This window comes from Tenrec ecaudatus, chromosome 4 (genome assembly GCF_050624435.1).
Source record: "Tenrec ecaudatus isolate mTenEca1 chromosome 4, mTenEca1.hap1, whole genome shotgun sequence".
Lineage (NCBI taxonomy): Eukaryota > Metazoa > Chordata > Mammalia > Afrosoricida > Tenrecidae > Tenrec > Tenrec ecaudatus.
Genome location: NC_134533.1, coordinates 22,386,479 through 22,403,659, shown reverse-complemented (window position 1 = coordinate 22,403,659; position 17,181 = coordinate 22,386,479). Strand labels below are relative to the sequence as shown.

General features: G+C 38.7%; 1 protein-coding gene across 1 annotated transcript; it reads right to left on the bottom strand.

Moving 5' to 3' along the window:
- Nucleotides 1-15,564: 15,564 nt before the first annotated feature.
- On the bottom strand, nucleotides 15,565-16,527 carry LOC142446573 (olfactory receptor 4C45-like). Its single transcript, XM_075548322.1, has one exon. The coding sequence runs from the start codon at nucleotides 16,525-16,527 to the stop codon at nucleotides 15,565-15,567; it is 963 nt and encodes a 320-aa protein (XP_075404437.1).
- Nucleotides 16,528-17,181: the final 654 nt, after the last annotated feature.

Sequence of the window (17,181 nt, the reverse complement as noted above, 5' to 3'; positions counted from 1 at the left end):
CTATATTCAATAACCTTGCCTGGTAAAAAATGTCTTATTAATTGTGGCCTTGCGTGTGTTACCTGGCTCAACAAAGTCTTTTAATTTACTCTCAGTCTTCTCAGCTGTTCACCTTAAGTGGTAGTCATGTAAATGGTGTGATGTCCTGTGAAATGTTCACAACATTTGCTAGCTCCCTATTTTGCATGCAATGGGTCTTTTACCATGTATGCAGAGTTGTGCTCTGAATTAGATCTCCTTCCACATTTACAATTTAAACATAAAATCGAATGAATCATGAGTTTCTAATTATCAAGACAGAAATTTAGGATAATATACTTTTTACTGTTGGCAGAAATATAATTAATTAAGATAAATGTGAAGTTTTATTGCTACATACAGTAAATATGGAACATATACGAGACTAGATGATGATATTTTTATTTGGGAGAATGATGTATACATGGGATTTTCACAAAGGAGTGCACGTTATTTTTATGAAGTACTGTAAAAAATGTACTCTCCCCTTCCTTCTCAATCCCTGAAAAGCATAAAATATCATAAAGTGCTTTCCCTTAATAATTTGTGGGCACTGTCTATCAGAAATCATAGCATCTGAGGTATTAAAGACTTGTGTTAACACAACCAACCATCTAAATGAGCCACCAGGTAAGTCTACGTGGAAGAAGCACACCAGCCTGTGTGATCCAAGGACTGTAAATAATAAGATCCAAATCTGGAGGATGGAAGAGTATTAGAATTTGAATTCTGATCATCCACTTGTGCAGAATCATATGGATGATAGTGGAAGGTCAAAATCCATTTGCAGGGCCTCCATGAGGATCAAGCTTCTGGTGAGGACTCCCTGACAATGGACTGGGCTTGTGAATCTCCTTGCTATCAGTCAGAGTGCATTGTAGGGTGGATTCCTGTAGATGTCTGGATTGAAATGTGTACCTTGTCATTTGATGTCCCATTTGGCCATTTCAAATTTATTCCAGTTCCTATTGTTTTCGGCTTCCTTTTCTAGTGAGTGTCTTCTCTGTTTTATTGTGCCTTTGTTGCTGTTGTTTTTAGAATGTATTCCTGTGCATGGAATCTTGGGTAGGTAAATCTACAGAGGCAGTAACTGGAAGAACACTTTCCTAGGGGCATGGCAAGAGAGGGTGAGTTCATAATAACGAGTAAAGGAAAGAACAGAATGTCTTAAATGCATTGTGATGATAATTTGGAAATCTCTCTCATACTTGAACTCTTGAATTGTATAACATATATCATGTATGTCAATAAAGTGCTAAACTACATTGGAATGCATCAGCTGAACAGTTATTGTTAAATTGTAAGAATGAGAAAACATTAGCATCAATGACAATCGGTTATAAAGCAGGAAAAGTCCCTAACAAATTTTGATGGTGTGAAAAACAATGTTATGGTCAGAAAATGTAGAATCCTGGACCACTCAGCTCCATAAAGAAGAGGCAAACAGCTTGAGTTTCCAGGACAGCTTAGTTCTTGAGTCATTTTTTTCAGTCTATGGCTTTTGTAATTCGGCAATTAATTATTCCTGACTAATTAGATGAACCAATTTGGGAGTTAGGAAAAGCTCAAAGAAATGTCTAACCATTACTAGCTGAAATTAACGGATGCAGTCTACTGATGAGACATAATATCGACAAAAACTGTTATAAAAATGGCTTCAATGGTTCTTAAGAGGGTCTGGACTTCACATCACAGACTGGGCATCTATTGATACCTGGGCTTCAGCTCTTCTACGGAGGCCAATCATTTTTTCATTTCTCCTTTCTTCAGCAAATCTCTCTCTTTAAATCTTAGTAAGGACCAGGCAGCTGCTACAAGCAGGGCACAGAGTGATGACTGTGAATGCTATCATTACTCATGTAAATCTCTAATCAAATGCAGTGAAATCCTCAGAAAATAATTTCATGCCATTGTGTTCAACTTCATTTTCATAGAAAAATACTAATCTACAAGTCACTGAGTTTTATTACAAAGACTATTTTAGTGGAAATAAATGGACTAAATTAAGTTAGTGTACTTAAAATTTTGAAAGAAAAAGATTTAATGATCACTGACCTTGGTCTAGTTGCTCGTGGATTCCTCATATTTTAGGTGGATCCCATTCATTGATCTCTTCCCCTCCAGGTATTTGAAATATATCTGCAAACAGACTATATGAGCTTGGAATAAAAGCATTTCTAGGAACAAATTTCAAATTAAAATATAAAAAGTGAGAACCATTTTCTCTTATATTTTTAGATAGATGTCTTGGACATTTTAGTGTATTTTTGTTACCAATTTTCATAATATATTCCCATGATCAGAATTTATTTTCTATTCACTTTCTTTGATTCTCATGGATGTACAAATGAATCATATACACATATATTTCATATCTCTTCGAACTGTTTTCCATACAAATTAATAACCTTGAAAGAAGGCAAAGATTTTCAAATCTGGAAAAGCTATTACGGAAATCTAATCAAGTTGAGTTTGTTGGACATTATTCCTCACATCAACTGTGACACGATTTGATCTCCTAAAAGTCCATCAGCAGTTTGGAGAGAATTCCTTTTATTCCCAATTGAAACCTTCCTTCTGATTTGGTTTCCATAGAAACACACTAAGCTTAGAAGCAGTGTCTCCAAAACAAATCTTGGGCTTGCTCATCTGTGGCTCTGCTGCTGCCCACGCTCACAAGCCCTTCTTTACTATCGTTGTTCATTAATTTTGGAGAGATGCTTTAATAGATGGTTACGCGGTGCAAGGTTTGGTAAGGCAATGACCTCTCAAATCACCTGAGAATTAGTAATTGGCCCTGTTGAAATCTTTGCAACAGCATCAGCCAAAGCCTTTTAGGTACTCCCAGCTGGGAAATCCTTAGAGGCCAGTTTTGAAATATAGTTGAACTTGGGTTAAAGGTATATTTCTGCCAATATTTGGGATGATCCTTGGTAGAGTAACTTGGAAACATTCTTTATAAGGTTGTGCTGCTCATTGTGGTTTTGGGAAACCCACAGTAGGAAGTGTAGATGAATTTATACATGTCAGTTCAAATGATGGAGGTCTCTCTGAAAGCTTGAGTGATATAAATAAGATGTATTAAGAATGGAATTGTCTGCCTTCAAGTTTTGTGTCTAAATATCCTGAGATTTTGTGGCATTTTTGTTTATGGTGGGCTATGGGGGAATTTATGGCAGGTTTCACACATACCAAAGATTGGTTGATATAAAACTCATAAATGCATCAACTGCCTCCCAGATTGAAAGCAGACCCTCATTTTATGCTTTATGGATATTTATCTTTTCAATCAAGATTTCTAGCAGCACTGTTTTTGCTTGATTGCTAATGCAAAGCTTAGCGGTTCAAAGCCATGCAGAAGTAGATAGGTGTGTTGATCTGTCCTACAAAGAAGGAATGATGAGGACTTAGATATGGTAAAAAGGAGTCCTAGATGCACCATCAGGTAAGCGTCGTGGGGACTTCTAAACACAAGGACAATGGTCCAAACCCAGTAGGCGCTTCAAGCGGAGAGTTGAGTTTATCTATTCCAGTGGAACTTTCAGCCTCAAAAACTCTATAAAGACTCATCACGAGTAAGAATCTGTGCCCATTACAAAGAAAGGTGGCCCAACAGAGCTTCTGGAAGTTCAAGTTTCAATAGAGGATGTGGAAGGAGGAATGTCATTACTGACATCAGATGCATCTTGGCTAAAACCACTGCATACTAGAAAAATGTTTAGTGTCTTTTAGCATCGTTATGCATAATAGAAGGAAACACTGCCAGTCCTGTTCCAGCCTCACCATTGTTGTTATGTTTGAGGCTGCTGTTGCAGCCAATTGTTCATTGCATCTCTCTGATGGTCCTCCTCCTTCTTTGGCTGATCTACTTTACCAAACATTATGTCTTGAGGCTGGTGTCTCCTGATAAAATGTCTAAAATCTGTGAGGTGAAGTTGCCATATCCTTACTTCTTAAGAGCATTCTGGATATCCTTATTCCAAGCCCTATTTGTTTATTCTCTGACAATCTGTGGCACTTCAATAGTCTTGTAATATTGAATTCAAATGCATTAAATCTTCAGTACCATGCCTTTTTGATAATTATCCTCCCTTTGCAATGGTTGAATGTTGACCACTTCTTGTATATACATTGCTTCAGTGCATTTCTTCTATCCTGTTTAGATTCTTCTTGTGTAATTCAATATCTTGTCCATAGAATATTTTGAAATATTTTCCATATTGAAGTTTTAAATTTGTCTCATTTTTTTCAGAGTGGCATATGCTGAATTTGGTCTTCCCCTTTGCTTTCTAACTCTAAGGTTTTGCACATTTCATTGTAATACTGTGTCTTCTTAAATCACACTTTGAAATTTTCTATTCAGCTTTTTCTTCGTAATTTTTCCCATTTGCTTTAGCTAATCAACATTCAAAAGCAAATTTAAGCCTTTCTAACATTCTCTTGAATATTCTGTTATTTTTAAATGATATTTTGCTTTCTTCATGCATGATGTTCATGTTATCCCTCAGTTCATCAGGTATTCTGCAATTAGCATTCAGCAAGTCAAATATACCTTGGGATGTCCTCAAATTTTAGATGGGATATACTCAAGCCATATTTTGACTTTCATTACCTTGTTTTCAGTTTGTTCAGCTTCAAGCTGAACTGGCATTGCGTAATTGATGATCTATTGCATAATCAACCCTGGACCTTATTTTGGGTGCTGTATTAAGGTTCCTCATTATCTCTTTCCACTGACGTAATCAATTTGATTCTCGTGCATTTTGTCGGGTGAATTCCATGTCAGTAGTTATGTTGTTGAAAAATGTATTTGCCTAAGAGGCATAGGACATTTATAGTGGTCTAAATACAGGTATTCACACACAGGTATTCTGATGTAATGACAGGGAAATAGATATATGTACATATACTTATATGTTAAGTATTAAGGTAGCAGATGGGTATTCGGGCCTCCACTCAAGTACTCCCTTGATTTGAGAGTACTAGTTTGGCATTCTGTGATGCTCACCTTCAAGACATGATCACTGAAGACAAATGTGTACAAACGAAAATGTCGGTGAAGAAAGTTGATGTTGCCCATAAACAGGTGGCTGTCTATCTGAAAAGAAACAAATCCCACATGGAATAAGCACACCAGATTGTGTGATCATGAGGTATCAATGGGATCAGTTATCAGGCATCAAAGAGCCAGAACAAAAAATCATATCAACGTGAATGGGGGTGTAGGGGAGGGCAGAGTGGAGACTCAAAGACAATCTGTAGGCAATTGGGCATCCTCTCACTGAAGGTCATGAGGAAGAGATGTGCCAGTCAGGGTGCAGTATAGCATACAACTTTTCCCTAGATTTTTAATGCTCCCTCTTCCACCACTCTCTTGACCCCAGTTCTTACAAATCCAGCTAGAACAGAGAATTTACAATGATACAGATAAGAGCTCACAACCCAAGGAATCCAGGACAGATACCCTCCCTACCCCCGGACAAATAATAAGGGTAGTAATACCGGCAGGGCAAGGAGAAAGTGGGGGGGGGGGAGAGGGAGAACTGATCACAACGATTTGCACATAATCTCCTCCCAGGGAGGTTGCAACAAAAATATGGGTGATGGGATACAGCAGGCGGTTGAATATAGGGAAAAAAACACAATACTTTATAAATTTTCAGGGGTTCATGCGGAAGGGAGGGTGGGGTAGAGGAGGGAAAAAATAAACTGATACCAAGGGCTCAAGTAGAAAGAGCATGTTTTAAAAATAACGATGGACACATATACAAACGTGCTAGACACAATGGTTGTGTATATGGATTGTGATAAGAGGTGTAAGAGCCCCCACTATAATGATTTTTTAAAAAAAGTATTTACAATGAAGAAATCATTGGGCATGCCAAATTATATCATGGTATCTGCGGTTTAATTTCTATTCCCAAGGCCATATTTTTAAACTACTGTTCTGTCTTTTTGCTTCTAACTTCCTCATTCCAATTACCAATAATTATCATTGCATCTTGTTTACATATATCAATTTTAGATTGAAGACATTGGTAAAATTCTTCAATTTCTTTTTCACTAGCTATATTTTTGTAAATTTGAACAATAACATTATCATCTGGAGTTCCTTATATACATATATATATTATCCTATACAACAACATTGTAATTTAAGATAGAGATTGAAATTTCCTTTTTTACAATGAACACATAGCCAGTCCTCTTGACTTTGTCATTCCTAGAATTGTAAACCATATGGTATGTGCAAAATGGTCAATGTCAATCCATTTTAGCTCACTAATTCCTAGAATATGGATTTTACTTGTTCCATTACATTTTTGATGACTTCCAATTTTCCTAGATTTATATATCTTTACTATTATTGTTCATATTAATATTAATATTGATTGTGTCCAATAAAAGTCATATTATTGCATATTTTCTTCTCATTTTGGGTCTTGCTCCATCAGCAAGTGAAGATACCAAAGGCTCTACTTTATCCATTTCGTTACGGTCTACGCTACTTTGAGAAGGCAGCTCTTCTTCAGTTATATTTTTAGTGTCTTTTGATCTCCGGGGACCATTTTCTGGTACTACCTGTGACAATGCTCCATTGCTATCGTAAAGTTTTCAGTATACTTGACGATGGTTCTCTGCTGTTCCTAAGGTTTTCAGTGGTTAATTCCTCAGAAGAAATCAATTAGTTCTTCAAAGTCTGCTCATACTCTGAAAGCTCTTCTGAAACCAGTTTTACCTCGAGGAACTTGATTGCTATTTGTAGCACTAGTGACACAGCTTCCCCAGACATAGCTTCAATGACCAACATTTCATGTTCTCAGAGTTTAGGAGTATAGAAATCCAAATTGAGGGCATCAGATCTTGGAGAAGGTTCTTTTTGTTGTTGTGGTGAGAAATTCTTGCTTAGTTTCTCTATCTGTACATTCCTTGATGCTACCCATTTTCCGCCTAAAAAACACAATTTTCTTCTTTCCAATTTGTGGACTTGACAGTACTAGTCTCAGTTGCTCAATTTTCAAAGGGGAAAGACAAAAAAACGTTTCATTTCAGAACTTTCTAGCCCCAGGGATATTTCTCTACTATCCATTACTCTAGTTAAAAATTAGATGACTAGTCAGCGAGCTTGTCTGTAAGTTTGTCGTACTGATGTGGCTTGTGTGTTGCTGGAAACTATGTCATTGGTATTTTACGTACTAACAGGGTCATCCAAAGTGAACAAAACTTTCAGAGAAAGAACCGCCAGTGATGAAGAAATAGGCTTTCCTCTTCTGAGGAATTAGCCATTGACAATCTTATGGACAGCATGGAAGTATTGTCAGATCTTGAAGGCCTAATGAATAGAGGCAGGTTATTCTCATATACAGTGACAGAATATGCATGTCATAGGCTGGTAGGCACTGAAAACATGACTGAGGAAGAGATGTCCTTTTAAAATAAAGTCAACCATAATGATCGGCTTGAGTAAAGCTCAAAGGAGTAATTACTTCTGGGTTTCCATTAACTAGCGAGGCATTTCTAAAACCAAACGAAACAGATTAAGCATATATTAATAATAGGAATTATACAAACTGGTGTATAAGCAAATGTGGCGAAGAAAGCTGATGGTGCCCGGCTATCAAGATGTAGTGTCTGTGATCTTAAAGGCTTGAAGGTAAACAAGCTGCCTTCTAGCTCAGAAGCAACAAAGCCCACATGGAAGAAGCACACCAGCCTGTGTGATCACAAGTTGTCGAAGGGATTAGGTATCAGGCATCATTAGTACAACAAATCATATCATTGTGAATGAGGGGGCAGAGTGTTGAGTAGAGACCCAAAGCCTATTTGTAGATCACTGGACATCCCCTTACAGAAGGTTCTCGGAAGGAGATGAGCCATTCAGTGTGTGATGTAGAAACAATAAAACATACAACTTTCCCCTAGTTCCTAAATGCTTCCTACCCCACGCTATCATTATCCCAATCTGCCTTACAAATTTGGGTAGACCAGAGGATGCACACTAGTACATATAGGAACTGGAAACTCAGGGAATCCATGGTGGGTGATCCCTTCAGGACCATTGGTGTGAATGCCGATACTGGGAGGATGGTGGGAAGATGGGGTAGAAAAGGGAAACTGATTTCAAGGATCTTCTTATAACCTCCTCCCTGGGGGATGGGCAACAGAAAAGTGGGTGAAGGGAGATGTCAGGCAGGGCAAGATTATGACATAATAACAATTTAAATATCATCAAGGTTTCATGAGGGAGTGGTGAGTGGGGAGGGAGGGGAAAAATGATCAGTTGATGCCAGGGATTTAGGTGGAGAGCAAATGTTTTGAGAATGATGAGGGCAATGAATGCACAAATGTGCTTTACACAATTGATGTATGTATAGTTTGTGATGAATTGTATGATCCCCTAATAAAATGATAATGAAAAAATAATTGGAATTGGTGGTATGAAGAATGAATTTAGGAAAATTAGAAGTTGTCACAAATGAAGTGGCATGCATAAAGATTGATATCCAATGTATTACTGAGCTGAGATGGACTGGTGATTGCCATTTTGAATCAGAAACTCTTAAGGTTCACTATGCAATCAAGATTCATTGATAATTATGGGTGACTGGTATTTCGAAAGTTGGAAAAGAAGAGGGAGAGACAGTCGTTGGAAAATGTGATCTGGATGATAGAAATGAGGCTGGAGATCACATGATAGAATTTTGTAAGACCAACAACTTCATCACAAATCACTTTTTCAACAACACCTATGGTGACTATGTACTTGGAATTCACCAGATGGAATACACAGAAATTGGATCAACAACATCTGTGTGAAAAGACTAAGTGTTTCATAATGCACATGATTTGCAATGCTTCCTGTAACTTTTTATTACCCACAGAATTGAGTGCCTTTTCATAGTCAATAACAGAGTTAAACATGTTTCTGGGATTCTCCACTTGCAGCTAATACTCATCTTCTGGCAGCAATGATCTGCCTCCTTCTACATTTTCAGAATGTGGCTTGAAGTTCTCTCAGTTCTATTTAAATGTACAGCTATAACCATTTGTGAATTGTTGAATCACATTATTTATATATAAATGTGGAGGATAGTGTTGGTTAGGTGGTAGAATTCTCACCTTCCAAATGCGAAAGCCAGGTTCAATTCCTGACAAATGTATTGGATTTGCAGCCATCATTTTTTGGTCACTGGAGCTTTGCATGTTGCTATGATCTTGCACAATTTTCAGTAGAGCTTCTAGAAGGAGATGAACTAGAAAGAAATGAGAGAAACTAGGGAACTCTTCTGCAAATCATCCCATGAAAACCCTATCAAGCACAATAGATTGATGTTATCGTGTATGAGGCTTTTATGAGTGAAGGGCAGACTCAAATATAGCTAATAATAACTCCTGCTACGATTGAGTCAACGCTGACTCATAGCGACCCCGTGTGGGCTTTTGAGGCTATAACTGTTTACAGGAGTGGAAAGCCCAGTCTCTATCTGTCGGAGCTCTGGTGGTTTCGAATGCCAACCATGTGGTTCAACTCCGTGTAACCACCACACCACCAGGGCTTCTGGGTAGCTAATAATATCAACATATATATTTATATGCATGGCACTATAATGAATGTCAATAATCTGTTGGTGATATAACCTTGTTTGCTAAAACCGAAGAGAATCAAGGACTTACTGTTGACTAGCACAAGATACTGCGTGCAGTGCAGATTATACACCAACACAAAGAAAACAGAAATCCACCCAATGGAACCAATATGGGCATAAAAACTCACTGCCGTTGAATCCATGCCGACTCATAGCTACCTTATAGGACAGAGTCGAACTGCTTCTATGAATTTCTGAGACCAACTCTTTATGGGAGTAGAAAACCCTGTCTTTCTCCTGAATTTTTGGGTGTAAACATTCATTATTTGATTGCATGTATATCATTCAGTATTGATCATATATTCTCCAACGGCTTGTGTTCTGGATGAGCATTAATATTAAAGTATCATTTATAGTAAACTTATACCCCTATCGATACCTACTACTTCAGCACAAATACATTGAAATTCTTGCTTCTTTAAGCCACAGGAATATTTTGTTGTCCCTGGTGTTGATAATGACCATCACTCCGACATGACATTTACTGAAAATTAACCACATGCCAGGCTCAGCATACACGCTTCAAAATCATAGATGCATTTACTCTTTTTTGTGACTCAAGGGGGTGGGGATGCGATTGCTACTGAGTAGGTTCCAACTCATGGGAAAGTCATGCATATTGGAACTGTTCCATTAAGTTCTATAAGAATTTCATTGGCTGATTTTGCTTTGGTCAATAGATCACTTAGTCTTTCTTCCAAAGCACTTCTGGATTCCTGCGATCTAGCTTTAGTTAGTACCCGAGTGCTTAAGTATTTGTGCCATCCAGAGACTCCTGGGGAGTTAGCACTGCTCTCACCTTTCCTGATAAGGAAGAGAGCCTTTGAAAGGTTGTCATTGCTGACAGTGCCACCAACAATAAATGTCAGAGGAAGGATTGAAATCTAGACGCATATAAGTGAGAGGACAGTGTGGTTTTGTAGCACCCAGAGGGTGGAGCTCAGGCTGCCTGGTGTGAAGCCCAGACCTGCCACATCCTTGTTAGATTACTAACCAGAAGACAGGGGTGGTGGGAAGGAAGAGGAAGAATGACAGCACGACACTGGGTGACACCAACCTGGAGACACCGTTGACACAAGAGTTTGGTTTTTGTTAATGGCAGGCGGTTCATTTTTAAAGGATGCCGGGTAATGCAGTGCTTACCTGTGGGGGTGCTAAATGCAAGGTCAGAAGTCTCAAACCACCAATAAACAAGAAAATGTGTTTGGTCTTTTGACAGTCCATGACACTTTCAACATTCTTCATCAGTACAATATTTTAAAATTCACGAGTTCTTCTTTGGCTTTCCTTATCCAGTTAACTTTCAAATGCATGCGGCATAGTTGAAAATTCCGCAGATGGGGTCTGGCACACAATAGTCTTCAAAGCAACATTCCTGGTGTAATAAACGATACGACTCTGATTCAAAATGGGTAAAAACCAGTCCACTTCAGTTACATGATACCTAAAATATCTGTTTTTATGCATTCCATTTCACATTTCATGAATTCCGGTTTTCCTAGATTCGTACTTTGTATGTTTCAAGTTTTGAGTATCAGTAGATGTTTGCAGCTGTTTCTTTCTCATGTGGAGACATGCCCCACTGGCAAATGAAGGTCCTCAAGGTGTTAGTACTCTACCCATTTCGTTATAGGAGATTTGGCTTTGAGAAGGCAGCTCTTCCTCACTCATATTTTGAGTGCCTCCCAACATAAGTGCTTCACCTTCTGCTTCCATTTCTGACAATGTCCTGCTGATAGTCAGATGCATTTCATTTGTGAACTCCTTAGAAATGGCCCGACCACCCCTCGTTAATCTAGCAGCGCAGTCTTTTGTTCGTCTGGACACTCTGTTTATGTCGGTTCATTTTGGGTGACCGTGATGGCATTTGAAATACCAGTGACATAGCTTCTAGTATCTCAGCAACACACAAGCGACCGCACTATGACAATGCAACAAACTGAAAGAAAAGCGGTGGTTCACTTATTACTTATCAGAAGTGTAGACACGAGGATCCTCGTGGTTACCAGGTCGTAGTCACGTGCTGTTGACTCAGTGCTCATCATAGCGATGCCACACACAGCAGAATGACACATGCCTGGTTGGGTCATTTGCACCCTCATTGCTACATTGGAGCCCTTTGTGGCAGTCATGGTGTCAATCCCTCTATTGGAGGCTCTTGGCTCTTTATTATGGAACTAAAATTTGAGTGAGGAGCAAACAAAGATGGGCATTTTGGCATAATTTAATATCTCATAAATTTTATGGCCCTAAAGAACATAAGACTTGAGGAAAGGGGGGTTTTCACATAAATAGAGTGACCAAATGGTCTTAACCAGGTTGTCTGGTCAAACTTTGGAGATTTCCTTTGTCCAATAGACCGACGCTTGAGTGTCAGACATGCTTTGTGCAGCTTCCTGTCTCAAGCAGTGTCTTAGTAATGACCTGTAATATTTCCATTGTGCAGGAGACATTCCTAGCCACACAGCAACACAACTTTTGTAGCACATAATCTGGAAATGTTATTACCACACGCGGAACCTCAAAAAGCCTTTCTGGTGACAGAAGCACCCCAATCCAGGGACATAATCTTAACACAAGTATAAGACATTTACTAGTTTTCCAGATGCACCATTCTCCTATCAGCTGCATTATTCTGGGGCGTTCTTATTACATTTCTTGGAAAGTAACAATTATTAGAGTTGCTACCTTATGTTTCACATGAATGACTTTTAAAATTACTCTATTGTGACAGTTGGTCCTTATTGGAGGAGTTAAACATTGTATGACAGTTACAGCTAATGCTTTGACCCAGAGAACAGACATGTTAACAATGAAGTGACCTATGTACATATGTAATAACACCTGTTCCATCCATGGGTTTCAGTCCTCATCCTAAAGCTTTCCAAATCACATAATAGCAAAGCAGTTCGTGAATGTGGCCACAACATAATATATCAAGGGTCTTCAGGGTGAGGGTTGGGGAGGGACGGAAAAAAGAAAGTAAATGTCTATAATAGAATGATGGCAGCATATGAACAAATATACTCAATACAGTGGATATATGGATTAATATAAGAGTAGTAACAGCTCCCCCTAAAATTATCTTAAAAAAATCACTGAAGCTTGAGTGTTAAATCTAGGCACAGTGAATACAGTGCATTGTTACCTGATTGTTGAAAAAATATAGTTTCTCAGGTTCTACACATTTGCACAGGAGGTATACAGAAGAAAGCACGCCATCCTATGTTGGATCAACTTCTAGGAAGAAGGAGAGACTGAGGAGGATGTCTGCTTTCTTTCAAACCACTGGTGTTCTAATGTGAAGAATGGGAATAATTAAAGTATCAAATTCATAGAACTGTTTTGAGAATTGAATGTGACAGGAATACACAGCACTGTCCACAGAAGCTAAGTCAAAGGGTTTATAATGATTTCTATTTGCTACCAGCACAGGTCTCATTCATGGAGACTGAGAAACAAAGACAGATTGGATGGGAATGAAAAGGGAAAGCTTTCCTTTGGATGATCTAGAAGGAAAAAGCCAGGACCAGAGTCACCAAGGCAAGGTCCAGAAAAAATTAGATGTACAGTTTTATACATGTGTACCATGTGTACATTTAGGGCTTTATGACTTTGTAACAGATTTCATAGATGTGGTCATGAGTATACATTAGGGTGGGTTTATGATTATTGACAGGATATGGCTACTTGAACCCCTCATTTAAAAAATGAGGTTGGGGAGTAGTCTCATAACATTAATATTTTATTGATGCATATACCCTTCTAATATTAGGGGCACTGTTATCTTCAAATAATGAAATATTTCAAACAATGAAATATTTGAGACAGATGTTGGTTGCATTTTGAAGACTAAATAAATCAACTAAGGACAAAATGCCAGCATTCCCCATCTCCCAACCATATAAATACTAAGGTCAGAATTTTAATCAGAAAAAATTCTCAATAAATATTCATTACTGTCACCACCACCACCATCATTTTTACTGTTTAAAAAACATTTAAGAAATATTGTTTGTTTCTTTAAAATCATTTTATTGGAGAATCATACAACAAATATTGTTTCACATTGATTTCTTCTTAGGAATTACAACTAGAGTTTCAAACGGTAAATTCAATTTTTTAAAGCTTAAAATTGCTTACATATATGAAGCTAGATGTTTATAGGGAATTATGGCAAAGCATCTGTTTTGGATATGATTTTATTGTTGCTGAGAATATGCAAAACAAAACAAAACATACACCAATCCAACAGTTTCTACACGTGCTATATAGACATTGATTACATTCTTCAATTGTGAGTGCAACATTCTCACATTCCTCCTATGAGTGGTTCCCTGCACATCCTCACTAACAAATTCATTGCCCTTCAACTTCCTATCTGATCTTTCAAGTTACTGCTGTCAACTTGGTCCTTTACAGACAGCTCTTAAGAGTAGAATGCTAAAGGCAGACCTTTTTCACGAGTTAAGCTAAAGTTCTGTTTCAAGACGACTCAGGAGGTTTGGTTACGTGTGAAGGATCATCTAGACTTCACAGCTCCACAAGTCTGCTGTTTACAAAGAACCTGTTTGTAAAAGGTATGAGCTCTGAGATCGGACTCAACCCAAAGCCCCAAGACCATGAGACATTCCAGTATCATGTGATTATTGAATGTCTGGTTATCAATTTCCTTCTGTAAACAACTTTCTGATTTTTGTTTAGCAAACCCAAACTTTGTATAGATAGGTCTCTTGGACCCGGACCCTGGCCATAACCTTCTCATGCTTGCAGAGCACCAGAACAGGACAGGATCCACCATTAGCAAGTGGACTTTTAAAATTAAGTCAGCTTAAAGCATTTTATAGACCTTCTTTCTATTATGCTCATTTGTGTGTGCAGAAATGTTACAGACCATTTTAATCCCAGAGTTGTCCATTAGTGATGGGCCCTCCCCCCAGTTCCCGGAGGCCAGGCGATGGGTGTTTTCAGAATCCTTGTGAATTGTCCTTGTCATTACTGCGAGGGTGTCTCTGATTGATGGGGATCCCATGGACAACAGAGGCAATCCTTGCCTGGTGCTGTACCATCTTCATGTGTGTTGTCGAGCTCACGTTGATTGTTCTGACCACTTTGCAAAGTTTGGAGAGCTTTCTGTTCAATTGGTGGTGGGGCGGGGGTATATCTTCCAGCATTATATCAACCAATATTCTGTTGTGATACAGCGTTTTCATTGACTGATTTTTGGAAATCGCATAGCAGGCTTTCTGTCATTGTGTGTCTTAACCTAGAAGTTTCTTTGAAACCTCGCCATCACGGTGACCCTGTAGGTGTGTGAAGTACTGGTGGCCCAGATTCAAACATCATAACAACACATAAGCTAAACAAAGCCATAGAGGGTGGTAGCTCATGTAATAGCAAACATTTTGAGAAGTATCTTTGCATACAAATATGTCCTTCTTGGGATTATGCTGTCCAAGACATAATCTTCTTCTGTTGTGGGAAAACACATATGTCTCTCAAATTCAGGCAAGGAAATAAAATAAAAAGATATATTTTGATGAAAGAGCTTGATGAAGACTCTCTACAATCTATTTTCAACTCCTTCCATGCAAACTATATTTTCTGTTTAAAAATAAAACACTCTCCTAGTAATATGTATAAAATTATTCAAGAATATTTCTATGGATGCATTTTACATATAATCAATGCCACATTATCATGTCTGTAGACCCTACACTACATACTTTTTCTTCCATAGATACCTTTACCATTGAAATATTTGGACCTGGAAAAGTATTGAGCACTCTAGTAGTGTGTCTGGTAGCTATATTAGCCCTGCCTATAATACATGGGCTGCTATAGAACATTGATTCAGATGGTATAAAAATGATTTTTTTAAATACATCACTCACAAGATTTATTTATCACTGCTTTTCATGATTTGACCCCAGAGTTTCCTCATGGCATTTTTCACTTCTGCATTTCTTAGGGTATAGATTAGCGGGTTTAACATCGGAGTGATTAGGGTACAAAACACAGTCACTGCTTTGTCAGCAGGGAAGGAGGTCATGGGCCTTAGGTACAGGAATGAACAAGGTACGAAGAATAAGATAACAACAGTGATATGAGAGACACATGTGGAGAGGGCTTTGCGGCGCCCTTCAGAGCTGTAGCTCCGTAGGGAGCGCAGGATGACCACATAGGAAGCAACCAGCATCGAAAAAATGAGTAAACACAGCGACCCACTATTCGCAGCAATCAGGGGCCCCAAAGTGTGAGTGTCGGTGCAGGCCAGCTCTAGGAGTGGTATTAAATCACACATGAAATGGTTAATGATATTGGGACCACAAAATGGTAACTGGACCACGAACAGAAGCTGGATCCCTCCATGAATAAACCCCAAAACCCCCGCCATTCCCACCAGGAAATTACACAGGGGTCTACTCATGATGGTCGTGTAGTGCAGGGGCTTACAGATGGCCACATAGCGGTCACAGGCCATTGCAATTAACAAGATGATCTCAGCTGCAGCAAAGAAATGCTCCGCAAAGAGCTGAGTCATGCAGCCCTGGAAGGAGATGGTGTTTTTCTCAGCGATTAAGTCAAAGATCATCTTTGGGGCTATGGAGGAAGAGTAGAAGCCATCGATAATGGACAAGCAGGACAGAAAAAAGTACATGGGAGAACCTAAGGCTGGGCTGATGAAGATAGTGACTGAGATGAGCAGGTTTCCTGCCAGCGTCACCAAATAGGTGATTAAACACATGGGAAACAAGAGTTTCTGAAGTTCTGGATTCTGAGTCAGACCCAGCAGCACGAATTCCGTAACATTGTTCATCCTGGTAAGGAGTTCAGCTTGAGTAGGGAGGATGGGGCCCATCCGAATAGAGCACAGTATTTCTGAATGATCATATTTTATTCAATTGCCACACATGCCATCGTCTCTTTAGCCCTGGTCCCTGTAATTGAGAGTTATAAAGAAGAAGAGAAGAGATTTGTTTTTTGTTCATCACACAGTAGTAATAATTGAAAAACATCTCAATAAGAGTCAGGTGTTATCATAAATTTATGGCTGGCTTCCAAACTCCCCCTCTGTCTCGGAGAGTCCGATTTTAAGCTTGACTTTCTCATTTTGTGGCACATTTCATCAGCGCTTATTATTTTCGAAATTGTGCTTGTCCATTAGCATGAATAGTCATAGGTTTAGGAACACAAAAGTCAGCTGTGAGTGAGATATAAACTTTCAGAAGTGCTGTAACGCTATCAGCTGTGGTGTGTAACTCATTCTTCCTGTCCGTCAGATGAATGCACAGGCATGTCTGATAAAGACAGAGGTGCAGAGCGAGATTTCATTTTTCTTTCAAAATGTGTGGCAATTCTTTTGAACACCCACCAAGCTGTCAAAAGCTATAAATATCCATCATTCTATATTCAATAACCTTGCCTGGTAAAAAATGTCTTATTAATTGTGTCCTTACATGTTTTAACTGGCTCAGCATAGCCCTTTATTTTGCTCGCAGTCTTCCCAGCTGTT